General features: G+C 33.1%; 1 protein-coding gene across 5 annotated transcripts in view; it reads left to right on the forward strand.

Annotated features, from left to right (window-relative positions):
• The window catches only part of RALGPS2 (Ral GEF with PH domain and SH3 binding motif 2), a 162,853-nt gene that overhangs the window by 119,662 nt on the left and 24,698 nt on the right, over positions 1-18,493 (forward strand). For all 5 annotated transcript variants that reach the window (XR_005987736.1, XM_041754484.1, XM_041754473.1 and 2 more), the window contains 6 exons: positions 3,522-3,659; positions 4,720-4,810; positions 9,211-9,278; positions 11,529-11,664; positions 12,470-12,621; positions 16,267-16,321. Coding sequence is in view for 4 of the 5 variants with exons in the window: in XM_041754484.1 (XP_041610418.1) it covers positions 3,522-3,659; positions 4,720-4,810; positions 9,211-9,278; positions 11,529-11,664; positions 12,470-12,621; positions 16,267-16,321 (640 nt within the window). In the remaining variant the exon portion in view is untranslated. The remainder of the gene's footprint in view (positions 1-3,521; positions 3,660-4,719; positions 4,811-9,210; positions 9,279-11,528; positions 11,665-12,469; positions 12,622-16,266; positions 16,322-18,493) is intronic.

Here is an 18,493-nt window from a genome sequence, read left to right on the forward strand (position 1 = left end):
ATCCTCTTGTATTCACTAATAGCTTAATCTGGGAAAAAATATGAGATATTAAGGTTCTGCTAAGCTTTTTTACTTGGGTGGTTTTAAACTTTCTAACTTTAACAATTAGTAATATCACTAACCAAGGTAGGAAGTTGGGATGTCAGGTGTTTCTGAACAAATAATGATTAGTTTGGTTAAATTGGAAATGAAAGTTAGGAGTTCAGTTCTAGAGAGAAATGTGGAAAGTCATCAGCAATTAGGTGATAGTTGAGGCTACAGAAGTAAGATAATCCAGAAAAAGTACATGAAGAATGAGATTAATGATGGAACCATGGGGAACACCAACTTCTAGAGAACATGAGGAAAAAGGAGAATGGAGGGGTGTGGGAAGCTAGGAAGGTTCAAGCCAGTAAAGCCAGTAAAGCCCCAAGGAACAAAGGAACAAACAAACAAACAAATCTGCTGAGACACTAATAAGCAGCAGGAGGAGACCAAGGGAGTTGTTTAAAGATTTAATAATGAGCAAGTCCCTTATTACCTTTGCTTGTATAAGTTTCAGCAGCAAGATACAGATTTCACATTATTCAACAAGTTGAAAAGTGGATAAAATTTAACTGCCAAATGGATTAGTTTCTACAATATATTAAGAACTTAGAAATCAATAAGAAAAAAACAACCCAGAGGGAAAAAAAAATGGATAAAAGGCCTTTCATATAAATATAAATATAAATATAAATGCATAACCTCATTACCAACCAAGGAAATGAAAATTGAAACTCAATGAGATGATTATTTTATACCCTCAAGATTGGCAAAAGTTAGGAAGACTGGTAATATCAAGTGTGGGTCAGTGGAAACTTACTGTCAGTGGCAGTATGAATTGATAAAGCTTTAAAAAAACAATGTAAAGCTGAACATTAAAATACTATATAAATGCCATATGTATATAGATATCTATATACTAAGGAAATTCTTGTACATGTGTTCCAGGAGATATTTACAAGAATGTCAACATGGAGGGAGGGAAAAAGTAACTTAAAAGTCTATCAAGTGAGTTAAGTGAATTGCGACATAGTTAAATGTCAATTTATTCTCAATTCAAGGAATTATAGCTGCATTTAACAACACAAATAACTCCTAGAAATAAACTGGTGAGACACAGCAATCACAGAAGGCCATATTTTTAAAAATTTAGGAAACATCTGTAAATTACTTATTGTGTACATGTTCTAACTTTGCCAGTGTTATCACTGAACTTAATCACACATGCATAAAATGTTATTTTTTTAATGTTACTTTTTAAAGCTTAAAAATAAGCAAAAGTAAATAATGTGCAGGGATACAGACATACATCTTGGGGGAAAAAGGGAGGACGTAATCTTAAGTTTTAGAATAGTGGTTGGTTACCTCTGGACAGGAGGCAGGGAGATGCTGCAGGGAACAAACAGCACTGGTGATGTTGTACTTCTTAACCTGCCTGGTCATTCACAAGCATTTATTATATTGTTTGGTAACAACCAATATTATATGGGGTAAAGTATACTTTTTAAAATGGTAAAATCATAGTTCTCACACAAATACAAAATGAATACATGTCAAGGTTTTATCATGGTTCTCACAAATACAAAATGAATACATGTCAAGGTTTTATAATCATTAAATTTATAAGGGAGCTAGGAAGATATTGCAACCATTTCAAGGGAGAATTCAAAGTCCCACACATACCGTATAAACACCACAGAGTACTGAAATTAATTTACACATACTTGCAAAACTGGTCAACATCTATAGAGTGTTAGTTACATTTACTGAACATAAGTCATTGGCATATTTATGGACAAGAATTTGTATTATTACTACTTTTCAGCAACCTACAGAGTTGCAAATGCTCCAGAAGGATATGCTGGAGACAGGACACCTGTAATCTTTTTTGCCTATTTCAAAGTCTCAATTTCTTTACACATGTAAACTTTTCTATGTGTCAAATATTTCATTCCAAAGAGATGAAGAATAAAATAAATTATGTGGACTAGTCTGTGTATCTCTTTCAAGGTGTTTATTATAGGGAGAGGAACGAGGTTCCTATCTGGAGGAGGTATCAGATTTGAAGGAAGGGTCACCTTGATTTTGTTTCCTTTGAGAGAGGCAGTGTATAAGTACATACATTTGCTCTGGGAAAGGAGCCCATGTGGGGAGGGGGTGGTTGAGTGACAGTGGAGGCAACAATTGCAAAGACAATTGCGATTACATTCAAAGTCACAATGTAGATTTGGAAAGGAAAAAGGGACTTTTCTTCCTCTGAGATTGAAGGAAAGGAAAGAAGCTAAGCTAAAGATATTTGAAGTCATTACAAAGAAGTTGAGAGTCTCTAAAGAAAAGGAACTGTTTATGATAGATGACTTAATAGATTATAAAGTCATAAGAAATTACCAAGTGAATGGTATTATAGATGTTGTATGAATTTTTAACAACATGTAGTAGAGAAACTGAGTGTATACTTGTAGCATACCCTGAGTTCCAGCTCTGTTACTAATAGTTCGCGTGGCATTAAAACAATCCTTTAGTATCTGTGGACCTTAGATTCTTTGTCTATAAATAAAGAGGAGGTTAGACTAAATGGTTTCTAAATTCCTTTCTTGGAATCTATGAGAAAACTAAAGAACAGTTGACACTGACCTGGATATAAAATATAATTGAGATAGGCAGAGATGAGTCTCAGAAACAGTCAAGATAAAAGAAATAGCATGAGAAAAAGAAAACAGGGCTTTTTTGGCAGGCAGAGTATGTGGTACATCAGTTGTGGTTTTCCTGAGAGTTTGTGAATATAGAGTAATGAGGTAAAAAGAAAGTATATTTTTCTCTTTAACTGTAGTTGTCTTATATACTTTACATGTGCATAATAAACTCTCAGGAGATATTTTTAAATAACTGGCCTTGAATATCTAGAACTGATAGAACCGAATTATTTTGGAAGTTATGTTATTTCTGTTCATACAGAGAAATGGGGCAGCAGGGTCGAGGTGCAGGAGGAAGAATTAGCTTCAGTTTGTAGTTACATGCACTGTTTCAGAAATCCAACTGTCAGTCTTCAAAACAAGACCGTATACAAACACTTCATGTCTAATGCCATGTGAACAGTTAGAAAGCTAATCAGGATGCCTGACTGGCTCAGTTGGTAGAGCATGCAACTCTTGATCTTAGGGTCATGAGTTTGAGCCCCACATCAGGTGTAGAGATGATAAATAGATGATAAAAAAACTTTAAAATATAAATACATAAAAACAAAATGGCATCATAAGAGGTCATTCACAAAAACATACTGTTTACATGTCTGACCCAAATGCATGCAAATCTAGGCCTCAGTGGTTATGTTTTAACAAGACTGTGGTGTTATTAAATAACAACAGTCCTGAATACAGCATGTATTAAAGTATAGCTATAAACAAGGTTTTGTGTTTGTTTGTTTTTTTTCTCTTCTTCATTTTATCATCCTCTCCAAGCTATAGGTAAAAACACTGATTTATCTCATTTTCTTTCAGGTATCTATTTGTCAGATTTAACATACATTGATTCAGCATACCCATCAACTGGCAGCATTTTAGAAAATGAGCAAAGATCAAATTTGATGAATAACATCCTTCGAATAATCTCTGATTTACAGCAGTCCTGTGAATATGGTACGTTTCTGGGGACTAATACTACACCATTATGCTGTGATTCTGTTGATTCATTTACCTGTTTTGATAGCCATTTTTTTGCATAGCAGAGAACAGCATCCTAATATAAAGGAAAATAATGATTGTTTAATTTCACTGTTTAATATTTAGCATCCTGTTTGAGATCCTGCTTTTAAGTAGTATTTCATATTTATTTATTTATTTTTTGTATTTCATATTTAAAATTTTAAGTTTTTTCTTTTGCAGCAACTTTGCTAACATAATTTATAAGATGATTTTCCATTATCTTCATCTCGTTTGATATCCTTGATTTATTATGTAAATAGTTCTTCAGTTTTTCAGTTAGGGAAGGAGCCCAGACCTATGATCCTTGTAACAATTGACTAGCTTTCCTGAGTTCCATATTGAATAAATAACTAATTTTTTGCTCAAGAGGTATTGTATGGAAACACATATGTACAAACAGCTTACACAAGCCCAGATGATGAGAAAAAGGGTGGTTTGGGTTTTTTTTTTTTTTAATGTTTTATAATGTTTGCATGCCTTCAGTTTGACAGGGAATAAAGATACCCTTATTTATTGGGATATACTTTTAAAATACTTTAAAAAGCAACTTATTGTCTGATTTTTTAAATAGATTTGTCTTAAAGCTAATTTATGTGCATGTATACTTAAAAAAAAACTCAAAAATTTCCTTAAAGTTTATGTGTGGAAGGCAATTTATCAAATTTGTGGGATTTTATAAATTGTGCTGTTTAATTTTTTTAATATGATCTGAAGAGAAACCAGAGTATGTTTGTTTGTTTTAATCTATACAAACATGAACTCCAATTTAAAAAACTATACAAAAAAAATATATACAAACATCATGCAACTGTAATTTTTTAAGTTGCCATCAGTTTTACATTAAATACAATCTGTCTCAATAATGTCTTTCTAGAGTTCATTTAAATTTTGGTGCCTGCAGCCTAAACTTTTCTTAAAGTATATTTTTCTCTAACTTTTAAAATTCTAGTTAAGATATACTTTGTCAGATAATTATTTATTACATTTTGCCTAGATATCCCCATGTTGCCTCATGTTCAAAAATATCTGAACTCCGTTCAGTATATAGAAGAACTACAGAAGTTTGTGGAGGATGATAATTACAAGTAGGTTGGATCTTCAAAAGTGGTTTATTTAACTTTGTCCTGTCTTCTACCCTTTCATCCCTATGTGTTTAAACATCTGAATTTTACATCGTATCATACAAATGTCTAATCCAGGTATATGTTTACAGTGGTAAAAGTACTTATATGTATTTCTTTTTATTTTTGTATGTAGTTATTTTTAATCACTTGATAGGATTGAAACAGTATACAAATAACCTCATCTGTTCTTCTGTTTAAAAGTATTTCACTTTTCTCAAATTTTAAGAGCTAATGTTTGATAGTTCCAGTTTAAATTTCTTCCTTTCTTTCTATATTCAAGCATGATATCTTTATAGAAATTTGTCTTTTAATAGATTGAAAAACTAATGAAACTCTACAAATCGGAGAATTACTCCTTTTATAATGGTAATTTTTGACACATCTTTGAATTTCTTTTTAATTGTTTTTTTGGATTGAGCAAATATTGAACCTTCTTACCTCTAGGTGAGAGATGTGTCTAGCACCATACTTACCATTATCTCTATTATAGCAAGTACTTTATTAAATATTTTAAAAATCACTTTTAAGATACAGCTGTCCAGGGCAGCCCCTCAGCAGTTTAGCACTGCCTTCAGCCCAGGGCCTGATCCTGGGGTCCTGGGATTGAGTCTCACATCAGGCTCCCTGCATGGAGCCTGCTTCTGTCTCTGCCTGTGTTTCTGCCTCTGTGTGTGTGTGTGTGTGTGTGTGTGTGTCTCATGAATAAATAAGTAAAATCTTTAAAAAAAAAAAAAAAAAAGATACAGCTGTCCAGGGACGCCTGAGTAGCTCAGTGGTTAAGCACCTGCCTTCAGCTCAGAGTGTGATCCTGGAGTTCTGGGATCAAGTCCCGCATTGAGCTCTCTGCATGGAGCTTGCTTCACCCTCTGCCTGTGTCTCTGCCTCTCTCTCTCTGTGTCTTTCATGAATAAATAAATAAAATCTTTAAAAAAAAATAAAATAAAATAAAACACAGCTGTCCATTTCCTTCTCCTTAACATCCACAATACTGCCCAATGTGGGAAGGACTTTTAAATGTTAATAACCCTTTCTATTTTCAATGGTATACTGCTGGGGATTTTTTCAAAAGATGAGAGGATAAAGAGCTTATGTATTTCTCTTGAGGCTTCTGATGCTTCTTGTGACTTCATTTGTTAATTTCAAATAAAGTTTTGCTTAGCTTTATTATGCCAATTATTCCCAAGGTTTCACATTTAACTTTGTGTCTTTCAGAAATATTTTTTCTAATAAAAGGCCATACTTATACATACTTTAAACAGTTATCAAAGTGAGAGACTAGGCTATTTTTAATTATTAATACATTATATAGGGGCACCTGGGTGGTTCAGTCAGTTTAAACATCTGCCTTTGGCTCATGTCATGATCCTGAGGTCCTGGAATTGAGTCCCATGTCAGGCTCCCTGCTCAGCAGGGAGTCTGCTTCTCCCTCTTCATTTGCCTCTCTCCCCCGCTTATGTTCTCTCTCTCTCAAATAAATAAAATCTTTAAGAAATAATAATTGAAAATATATATTAGGTAACATTTTCTTATACAATAGTGATCATCAACTTTCTTGTTCCATAAGTTTCAACAATTTTTGAAGAGTACCAATAAAAGGCTAGTAATTCTGGAAAATAATTAGAAATAACTTTTCTTCAAGGATTAAAGCTCTAGATAACATATATTTAAATGTATCAAATTTTATTAATGTTTAAAAATACCTTTATTACCGTCTCTTTTCCTACACCATAATATTGCCACTTTTATATTTCTAATATCAATTTTTATTTTATAAAACAAAAAATGTTTTCATTTGAGAAATGTATGACATCAGTGGATCAGCTTTTCAAGGCTGCAGTGTTTTCATAAACCTGTTGTCGCCCTAGGTTGTGAGCTTCATGAGTTTGATGGTCTGTATCTTCTTACCACTATCTCTTCTTAGTTCTAATCACTGGCATAGCGCAAAACACTCATGTTTTGTCCAATGAGGTATAGAAGATTATCTTAAAACTCAAAATATGGTTATGTAGTTATTCAGAATTTCTGTATCTGGCTCACACTTGTTGGATTTAAAAGAAGTTAAACTATTCAATAGGAGTGAAGCCTAAGAAATTGTTGCAAAGTTATAGAGAGGATGGTAAGTTTTTATAGACTGTGATGAAAGTAAAGATGTTTATGTAAGCTAAGTTTTATTTTGTTAGAAGGATATAGTAGCCAATTAAGCCATTAAATAATTTTCACTGTAAACCTAAGATACCTTCATTTTGGTAGGAAAGCTGATGTTATTATACTGATCTTTGTTTTCATGAGTAGCTAAAACCAGAATAGCCTTCCCATTATATTCACTTTAACATATTTATTAAGCTTTTGCTCTAGGTGAGTTACTGTGCTAGTTGCCAGGATTACAAACAAAATCTTGTTCTTGCCCTTAAGAAGCTCAGTCTAATACAAAACACATCCACAAAACAGACGATTACAAAGCAGTTCAAACATTAATAGAGATATGTCCAGGATGCTATGGGAACATAGATGGGGGTGGAGGGAGAACTAATTCAGCTTCAACTGGGAAAAAAAAACATGAACAGCTTCAGGAGACAGTGTCACCTGAGGCTTATTAATCTTAACAGGTGAGTAGGAGATACCTCCACATAAAGGGTAAGGAAAAATATTCCAGGGGATGGAGTGATCAGAGGATTAACATGGGAAACAGTGTTTTTGCCTGGGGGAACAAGTCGCTTGATGGTATTGGGACATTAGATGGGAAACTGAAGAAGATAGTTTTTAAAGATGCAGTTTTGTTGTATGAACCTACTAATTCAATGTATTTTAATTATTTAATTACATTTTTTTTTTAAAGTTTTATGATGAGAGATTTAAATAAAAATGACACCTTTTGTTTATTCAAAGGCCTCTGTTTTTGGCAATTTTATCTATATAGGCAATCAGTATAGATACTACAAATTAATGCATGTTTTTAATCAGGATGAAGATCTTTCAGAGTTCCTTCATTTTGATACTGAACAGAGTATCTTTTCTCAGTGAAGCAGCATCACTGTTACTATATGGTGTTTTGATGATGACATAGGCAACTTACCTCTGACTTCACTGCTGTTCTTTAAGATGCTTCTGCCTTTTATACTGCGGACAGCAGTGTGATTCACCTGTAGCTTATATTCTGTTCCTTTGTGTTGCCAGTTCTGTATTAGGAAATTATAGTTATTTTGTTTACTTTTGTGTCCTCCGCATAATAAGCTGTGAGCTTCAGAAGTGCAGGGATACCATGTCTGCTTTGGTCTCTGTATATTCCAGTGCAAAGAGCACAGTGCCCAGCACAAAACAGGTGTTCAATAACTTATTTATCAAATGAATGAATTCAGCATAACCTATAGCCCATATAATTCAAGTAAACTGCTCTGTTTACTTGAAACAGAAAGAAAAGAGAAAGAGCAGAGAGTTCTGGTTAAGTACTGTTCTGTACTGCAGTTTACACTGTCAAATAATTGGAATATAATAGTATATAATTCCCTCTGAGGTTATCGTGGAAATAATAAGTTGAGAACCTATAATAAGGTTTATCATGATGAGTATCACATGTAGTGTGCAATTTCATTTAAAAATTCCAATTGGTAGAATGCTTTTTTAAAAAAATTTATATTTAGACTAATAATAATAATAGACTTTGTGGACCATTCCAAAGTTCTACACCTGCTTTATTATCCTATTTCCTGAAATAGTTTCCATTGATAGGAGTCATAATCTCTTTTTGCTGTGGAACTCAAAACTGGATATATTATCCTAAATGGAACTTAAATACCAGCTAATAAACTTTGACTTAGGACAGGGATTTACCAGGAATTTTGCAAACAACCGTTTTAATATTGAAGATCTTTCTTTTAAGAAGTTGAATTGGTTATTTTTTGGGATGTTTTAAAAATTTTTAGTATTACAGAAGCCATTAGTCCATCCAGTACAGATTCTAGAAGTAATTTGTGTAACACATTTAGTAATATACATGAAAATTCCTGAATTTAAGTGTCAGGTACTGATATAACCTCAAATTAAATCACTTTTTAAAAGTCACAAATCAAATATCTTTAAATGTGTTGAACCATTTGGCATGATTGGGGTAGTTTGGGGAGATTTTTCTGTTTCTAAATATGGACTTTAATGTTTTTTCCTCTCTCTAATATTTCCTAGAATAACCATAAGATGTGTTTTGTATAAAAGAGATAAGAGCTTTACTGTTGAAGATTGCTCTTGAAGACAGATACACAGCTGACATTATTTTATTAAAATGCTTAATTTTTTGGTGAGGAAATACATAATTTTAATATTGTCAAATATTAATCATTTTATGTGTTTTGTTTCTTTTTAAAATTCAGGCTTTCGTTAAAGATAGAACCAGGGACAAGCACACCACGATCTGCTGCTTCAAGAGAAGATTTAGTAGGTTAGTGTGTAGTTTTTTTTGATTACCAAATAATAAATCAGATAACCTAAATAGGACAGAATATGATTCAAAATAAATAAATAAATACTTAGCACTTTTTATTATGCATGCAAGAATTTATTTTTGGTATTAAATTAGATCACAGGGATCCCTGGGTGGCGCAGCGGTTTGGCGCCTGCCTTTGGCCCAGGGCACGATCCTGGAGACCCGGGATCGAGTCCCACGTCGGGCTCCCGGTGCATGGAGCCTGCTTCTCCCTCTGCCTGTGTCTCTGCCTCTCTCTCTATCTCTCTGTGACTATCATAAATAAATAAAAATTTAAATAAAAAAAAAAAATTAGATCACTTATTTGCTTGGGTTTTTTTGTTTTTTAATTAAAAGTTATTTGGATTTTGTAGTAACATACAAACAAGCCAACTAATCAAGAAAAATAGATACAGCAAACAAAAAGTAAGTGCTTATGAATAACTGTTCTTTTTTATTAAGAATATACTGTCCTAGTTAATGAAGGTTGATTACATTAAATTTTCCTGTGGTCTCAGTGGAAAATTTTACTAATATGAATAATTATGGAAGTCAGTTTTAGTAACTTAACTCTTTGGAAATTTCACTCTAATACTGGGCCAAGGACTGAATTTTTTCTTTTTTTTTTTTTTGGCGGTGTCATCTTTTTTTTTTTTTTTTTTTTAATTAATTTTATTGGAGTTCAGTTTGCCAACATTTAGCATAATACCCAGTGCTCATCCCACCAAGTGCCCCTCTCAGTGACCATCACCCAGTCACCCCAACCCCCCACCCACCTCCTCTTCCACTACCCCTTGTTCATTTCCCAGAGTTAGGTGTCTTTCATGTTTTGTCACCCTCACTGATATTTTCACTCATTTTCTCTCCTTTCTCTTTATTCCGTTTCACTAATTTTTAAATTCCCCAAATGAATGAGACCATATAATGTTTCAAGGACTGAAAATATTTAAAAAATAGTCATAGTCCCATAATAGACCTGTCACATTATAATGGGGTAATAAATGTATACCACACATAATTAAAAATATAAAATTGGAGAGAATTGTTCGTTACTTAAGAGATTATTAATAAGTACCTTTTTAAAAATTTCAAATGCAGACTTGGGCATCAAGCTTCATAATATTGCATATCCTGTAGGTAGATGCCCATCCAATAAGATGTGGAAGAAGTAAGGGGACAAGCCATGACCATATCTAGCAGGAGAGGATTATAAGCAGAGAAAAACATGGCAGTCTTAACTTTGCTTTTGTTTGCATTTTGTTTGCATTGTTTGCTCTTAACTTTGCTTTTGTTTGCATTGTTAAAGTGATCTTCTGCAAATCTGTGTACTCTTCAAGTTCTGGTTTTTTAATTCCCGTAAGTCGGAACAGTGTCAACGTAGATTGAAATTCCAACTTCAATGCTTGACCTGCCATACACATCCTTCCTCTAAGAGGTTGAAACTAAGAGAAGTGTGTAAAATTAAATGAGCACTGAAGTGAGATTTAGAGACCTGAGTGATTAGTCCGGGCTTTATCTGCGATAGGATATCCTGAGCACGTCTCTTCTAATTCTGCTTCCTCTATAAAAAAGGCAAATACTGGGGATCCCTGGGTGGCTCAGCGGTTTAGCGCCTGCCTTTGGCCCAGGGCTCGACCCTGGAGTCCCGAGATCGAGTCCCAAGTCAGGCTCCCTGCATGGAGCCTGCTTCTCCCTCTGCCTGTGTCTCTGCCTCTCTCTCTCACTTTCTCTATCATAAATAAATAAATAAATCTTTAAAAAAAAAAAAGGCAAATACTAATACTGCCTCTTAATGCTATTAAGATAGAAATTAACAGCTTTTGGGCACCCCCGGTGGCGCAGCGGTTTAGCGCCGCCTGCAGCCCGGGGTCTGATCCTGGAGACCCAGGATGGAGTCCAGCGTCAGGCTCACTGCATGGAGCCCACTTCTCCCTCTGCCTGTGTCTCTGCCTCTCAGTCTCTCTCTCTCTCTCTCTCTGAATAAATAAATTAAAAAAAAAATACTTAAAAAATAAAAGCATGTAAAATAAAAAAAAAAGAAATTAACAGCTTTTGTGTGTAAGACTCAGAAAATATTTTAATGTTCAATCAATTAAATAGAATTGTCATCTTAAAATTTAAAACGTTTTGTATTTTTTATCAAAGGATTAAAAAGACAGCAGTCTTTTGAAACCATTTGAAAATTTCTCTCTCTCTCTCTCTCACTTTTTTGCATTTAACCTCTAGGTCCTGAAGTAGGAGCATCTCCACAAAGTGGAAGAAAAAGTGTGGCAGCTGAAGGAGCCTTGCTGCCACAGACACCGCCATCCCCCCGGAACCTGATTCCACATGGACACAGGAAGTGCCATAGCTTGGGTTATAAGTCAGCATCTTTCATTTTGTCTTTCAGATTTTTAAGTTGTTTATAGCTGGATTTATTTTCTATATATTTTATTGGTTAAACAGAAAATAGTGTCCTTGCATAGTTTTATTTGTATAGCAATTGTTTTCTCCTGATTCAGTAAAATATCTTGTTTGCCTAAAAGCATTTAGTTCTTCCTCTACCTTAATTTGGAAATAAGTTTCTCCCAACAGTGCCTTTATATTTGGGGGAGATATATTAACTGTATTACAGAGTATCATCATAAAATCAGGAAAGCAAAATGCTATTTTCCTTTTAAATTACAGCCTTTATTTCAAAACAGTCATTGTTTGTCTTAATCAAAATAAGTCACCATAAATTAAGGTCTATAAAAATTACTTTTTATTCCTAAATATAAAGAAAAGGAAACTGATTTTTTTGTTTAACGTCATTACCTTTGCAAGATTGTTAACTCAAAATGGGGCCCATAGTTCACTTTTGCCATGATTTTTGTGAAAATTTAATAGCTGCTTTCCAAAAGTGAATGTAAAAACAATTTTTTCATGGACCTACAACTCAAGATGAAATTAAGATACCTGTTACATAAGATATGGCCTGGCCTGGTTTCCTAAAATATTTTCCCTAAACTTAATTTGTGGCCTTCATGGTAAAATCTGTATCTTTATTACTGCGAGAGTTCAGAAGTCCGTTCAGGATAGAAACTAAATCTTCTGTCTTGAATCTTTATGAATATATTTTATATCTTGAATTACCTGAATTATACCAACATTAATAAAAGATATTAAACCTATTTCTCTTTTTCCAGCTTCATTCATAAAATGAACACAGCAGAGTTTAAGAGTGCAACATTCCCAAATGCAGGGCCAAGGCATCTGTTAGATGATAGCGTCATGGAGCCCCATGCACCATCTCGAGGCCAAGCTGAAAGTTCTACTCTTTCTAGTGGAATATCAATAGGTGAGAAATACTTCTCTGAGAGGATTCCAGTTTATGTAAACTGGAATTTTTAATAAAACTCCGCTGGAAAAAAAAAGTCATTAACCCAAATACATAGAGAAAACTTGATAAAAGTAAAGTAGCAGTTAGATACAGGATCATCTTATTGTAGCTACTGAAGTTAATAAATTATGGTGTTTTAAAAACTGCTTGATGGTTTTGACTCCAGCAGGGGATACATTTAAGGAATGGAGGAAAAAGGAGATGGGCTGGATGAACTGATTACCTCATGCAGTCCTTAGGAATGAGGAAGGGGGAAGAATTGGTATACTCCCAGTTTTTTGGATTCATCAGCTAGTTAGATGATGGTACTATTACCATGATAGAGAAGACCAGAAGAGCAGTCATTTATAAATGGTAAGGTATTTGTGAAGGATGACTGGGTTTGAGGAATTAGGAATCCTATTTTGGACATGTTCAGTCCACATGGAGTTATCAGATGGGTAACTGAATATATGACTCTTGAGCTCAAAGGGTTCTGTAGGTCTATAGATATTAAATATAGGAGTTAGCATATTTATAGTATTTCAAGCCATGGGATTGGTTGAGGTCACCAAGGAAGAGAGTGTAAATAAATAAGAGAAGACATAGTAACATTTAGAGGTCTGATTAAATTATTTTTATTTTTATTTTTTTAAGATTTATTTATTTTAGAGAGAGCACAAGCAGGAGAGACAGAGGGAGAAGGAGAGAGAATCTCAAGCACTCTGCACTGAGCCCAGGTGTCTCTAGTATTCTTTTTTTTTTTTTTTTTTTAAGATGAGCCATCGAAGGAAATATGAAGGAGTGATAAGTGAAATAGGAATAAGAATCAGGATGTGGTATCACTAAAGCCCAGGAGAGGAAGTATCTCTAGGAAGAGGGAAGTATATAGTGTATCACTGTCAAATGCAAGAAATAGAAAAGATGAGAATGGGAATTGATCAGTGCATTTGACAAGATAGCAGTCATTGGTGACCTTGGTAAGAGTTGCTTCATAGAATAGTGGAAGTGGAAGCCATTGGAGTAGATTGGAGAATGAGAGGCCAGGAAATAGAGATGAAGGGGACCAGAAAAAAACCATAGTGGAAAATGATGTGAAGTTGTTAAGAAAAATTTGTTTTTACTTCCTAAACTACTTTATTTTCTGAATCTTTTAGATAGCATTATTTCTCTTGATTGTTAGAAAAATCTTTCAATACTTTTTTTTTATTTTTAAAAAGGAAAAAAGGAAGAAAATACCTTCCTCTCTGATTAAGTGCCCAGTTGCTCAAGGGCTAAGCCTATTTATTGTTAATAGGATCATCTCAATATTGATGAAGAGTCAATAGAAAGAAATCCGAGAAAGAGTTCATTTTCTTAAACATAATGACCTCCTTAACCCTTTAGAATTCCAAGCCCTCTAAACAAAACTGATTTAGAGTTTTCCAGCACCATTCAACAGTTTTTTAATTCCAAAGTTCCCCTTTTGATAAATGCAAACAATTAAATGATGATAAAATTCACAAAATATAAGACAAGTTGGGCACCTCAAATACCTCATTAATACTTCATTAATGCTATAAGCTATCTGTATACAAATATCAACCTCAACCTAAAAGATAATAGTAATTTTGCAAAAGAGAAAGAACTTTTTTCCCATTAAAAATTTGTCATACTATGGAATCTGGCTTGCAACTTAAACCAAAAAATAATAATTTTTAAAGTTACAGCTCTCAAGTAATATTTGACATTTCCCCATCATTTTATGGTGATAACTCTTTAGTTTTTCTGTGGCTTTAACTTTCCATTGATGTTTCTTTGATTTTCACAAGATAGTTACTTCATTCAGTTACAATTAGTGTCCTAGTTTGGAGGCCTTTATTTTAGAACAGGAAGAAACTATTTTAGGGATGCCTGGCTGACTCAGTTGGTAAAGTATGCAACTCTTGATCTGGGGGTTGTGAGTTTGAGCCCCATGTTGGATGTAGAATTTACTTAAAAAAAAAAACTTTAAAAAGAGAAAAGGAAGAGACTATTTTAATCTTTGCCTTTGTATTTTTTTTTTATTCTAAGGCTGTTAAGTGGGTAAACAATATAGATTTTTACAATCTTGTTTTTAAATTAGAACATTAGCCATAACTACTACCTTGCACAGTTTTTGTTTTAAAGCTATATATTCTGGAAAGAAAGTAAATCTATAACCATAAATGATAGATGTTTCACACATGCACACAGTTTTTAATCACAAAAGGGTTTTTTCCTTAGCTATAACTTTAACATACAATATTAATCTATACCATAGAGATTTTGAGAAGATAATCCAGAGAAATTAACCAGTGCTTGGGACAGTGGCCTCTAACATCTTCTAATGTGGTACAGACATCTTAGATAACCTAAGTGGTCTTAGCTAAGAGAAGTATATCCTCTCTTGAGTTTCATCCTTCTAGAAAAACTTATATTTTCTACAAGTAAGTCATACTAATTATTAAATTTTGTGTTTACCACATAATGCTACAAATCAAAAGATAGCAAGACCCTACCACCACTACCAGAATACTTCCAGTTTCTCATCTGAACCACAGAACCAGAAAATTTCTTCAGTTACTATTATTCAATTCTTCCAAGGATAGTATATATAGCTAGAGCCACCCTAAATATGTAGACAAGGTATTAATCCATCACATATAATGCATACTTTTTTTGGAATTGGAGTTTATGTCTCATACGGATACTGGTATGAAAGTCTGATAGTTCAACTTGATACATAAGTGACATGTTAATTATCAGTTTTATTGAGAGCCAGAATTATCCTTAAAATAGGTTTTTTTCCTAAAGATTTTATTTTTATTTATTCATGAGAGACACAGAGAGAAAGAGGCAGAGACACAGGCAGAAGGAGAAGCAGGCTCCAGGCAGGGAGCCCGATGCAGGATCCCGGGACTCCAGGATCATGCCCTGGGCCAAAGGCAGGCGCTAAACCACTGAGCCACCCAGTGTCCCTAAAATAGCTTTTAAATCCCTGTAATCTCTTTTGGACTCTCGAAATTTATTCCCCTTGGTTTTTCTTTAGCTAACTTAAAATTTTATATTTTAACTTTGATTTTGGCCAAAGAGAAAGTTTTTAGATTGTTACGGCACGATTTTTTTTTTTAATGTAGAGATTCCATCCTCTTCTACCTTGCCTCTGAAGGCAAAAATTAAATTTCATTAAGCTTTTTATCCTTAGGGTAATAATGAGTTTTAAAAGGAATACAAAGGGAAAGAAGTATAGCATGAACCTCTAAGAATTTCACAATTATTTTGGTCTTAAATTTTGAGAAAATTTTGAAATTTTGAAAAGTTTTGCAACTATGTACATTCTCTGATGGTAGAAAATAGTTTATTAACATAACGAATCTAAGCTATAAGTAGCCCTACAAAAATGTTTTATGCTATTTTGTTATTTTAAGTAGTCTTGTCATCCAGATTCCAACATATTGCAAAATGAGCCTAGCAGCATTAATACTAGAATGAAGAATTAATATGTGGATGCTCACCCACAAATAATATGACTGTCATTTTATAAGTACAATTAATTTATTTTTTAAATATGAAATTTAAACTGTAATTCTGATGTTTAAAAAATAGAATAACTTTTGATTTTAGGTAGCAGTGATGGTTCTGAACTAAGTGAAGAGACCTCATGGCCTGCTTTTGAAAGGTAAGAAGAATTGTCCATTTGAACTGCTTCAAGCTTAGTTTGTCTTTCTTAAAAGATATGATCATACACATTTTAACAGATATTATTTGTCACATATCTGTAAGGGACTATTTATAAGCTTCTAACTGGTGGCAGAAATTAGAAGTTAATATTTAAGTCTTAGCTAATAAACATGTTTATTTGGTGACTTGACACATGTATTTGAATTTTAGTACCTTTAAAATTATAATTTTAAAACAGTAATAACCAGTCATAGTCAATTTACCTACTTATGTGTTTAAAGTGAAATTATTTCCTTAAATTCTGATTCATTTAAGTAATTTTAAGGCATTTGGTAAAATGTTCTAATTTTCATTCTCTGCTATCTTGTCAAGGGCAAAATGACTTAGTAAATTTTAAATTATACTATAAGTAAAGCAGTTTGATGTTTGAATTTAAATTGTCACTAACAGAGCACACAGATTTTATAATGAAATACTGTAAATCATGCTCCCTTCTTTCTTTATTACTGTAAGCTTTAAAAGTTGTCATGTGTCAACAGCAAATATCATGCTATCTTGATCTTCCAATGTAAGATCTCCTTAAAAATCTAGCCAAACAGTGAAAATAATTTATTTACTAAACATCCATTAGGACTTTTAATTTGTCTTTGACCATTTCAGTTCTTCCATTTTCATATTTACAGGATGCTTGACTCTTGAGAAAATAATTGCTATTTTTTGTATATAAACTGAGCAACCTAAATTTCTAAGCAGCAGAGTGTCATTTAGATTCAATTTTGAGTGCTATATTAAAATTGATAAAGTTGAAAATAATTAACCTAACTGTATCAGCGACTTTTTAGTAGAAAACAATTTTATTAACTATATGTAAACTATATTGGAATTGGTTAATTTCATGCGGTTTAATTGGAAAGTTATATTCTTGTTCTTGATGAAACTTCATGAAGGTTTCTCTCCATTATGTGATTAAGATTTTATTTATAAACACAGCATTTCATATTAGTTTTGAGCTTTTCTACTCTAGTTGTCAGTGTTCCCAAGTCGTCTTTGTTTTGGGGGGCCCTTAACAACTTGTTTTTGCATATTATTTCTCTTCCAACCTTTACATTCAGTCTCTTTATTAGGGTTTGCCTAAAATGAGAAAAACACAAGAGTTGGCTCTGGTGCGCTGTCTGTACAAGTGATTTTAGTTCTTTCCCTCCAGGAAGAACATTATATGTTGATTATGGAGTGTATTGTAATCTTTAGATAAAAAAAAATTGATGAAAAAAATTGTTTCTCAGTTTGCATGAGTTATAAGTGAGTAACCAGGATGGTATTGTGTTCAGTAATCTGTCCTCATCCCAGCAGGTTACTTGCGAAGACAGTATTTAACGGTGTTATCTTCACATCTCAAAACAATATATTTCTTTTACGACATATGTTTTGCTTTACAGACATTTGCAGCTAAAAAAAAATCTGTACTTGTGCCAAGTTTAAATCTGTGGGTCTTGGAACATTTTGAGAGCAAATTAATACTTCCCAGCAAGATTCAGACATGTAATAATAAAAAGTAAATAAAGAACTAGGATTTTTAAAATACTGCTTATAGAAAGTGAATTTGAAAATGGTTCTCTGAATGTTAAACATCACTCTCTGTCCTTATTTCCTACAGAGACATCAAATATGTTGCTGCTTAAGTTGCTAAAATAATGCTTTTTGCTTTAAATAACATTTATCAACAGTGCTGCTTTGGCTTCTCTCAGACAAAGAAGTGTTGGTGTATCTTTGTGTGTGTTTATTTCCTTTGTTAAGTAATTACATGCCATTTTGGATAAATATTAACTCAAAGCATGTCTATCCTTTATTGGCTTTATCATTTATTTCATTTGATGTGGAAATAAAATAATACCTTTATTACTCAGCTTATCTCTTTTATTAATTTTCTTGGATTTAACATAAAGAATAGAGAGGAAGATATAGGTATTTAGGCCACATTAATTTTAAGTTTACAGCCCACATTGTTTTTAGGTGTCTTCATAGGGACATATAATAAAAATGAGTTATTTATATAAACCCAGATATCATTTTTAAACTGGAATCCAAGAACTGGAATAGAAACAAAAGGATTTTTGAAGTATTTTCCAGGTTTTGATAGTACTGGTTATAAATAACTCAAATTATTTTAGCA

Source organism: Vulpes lagopus, chromosome 1, assembly GCF_018345385.1.
Source record: "Vulpes lagopus strain Blue_001 chromosome 1, ASM1834538v1, whole genome shotgun sequence".
Classification (NCBI taxonomy): domain Eukaryota; kingdom Metazoa; phylum Chordata; class Mammalia; order Carnivora; family Canidae; genus Vulpes; species Vulpes lagopus.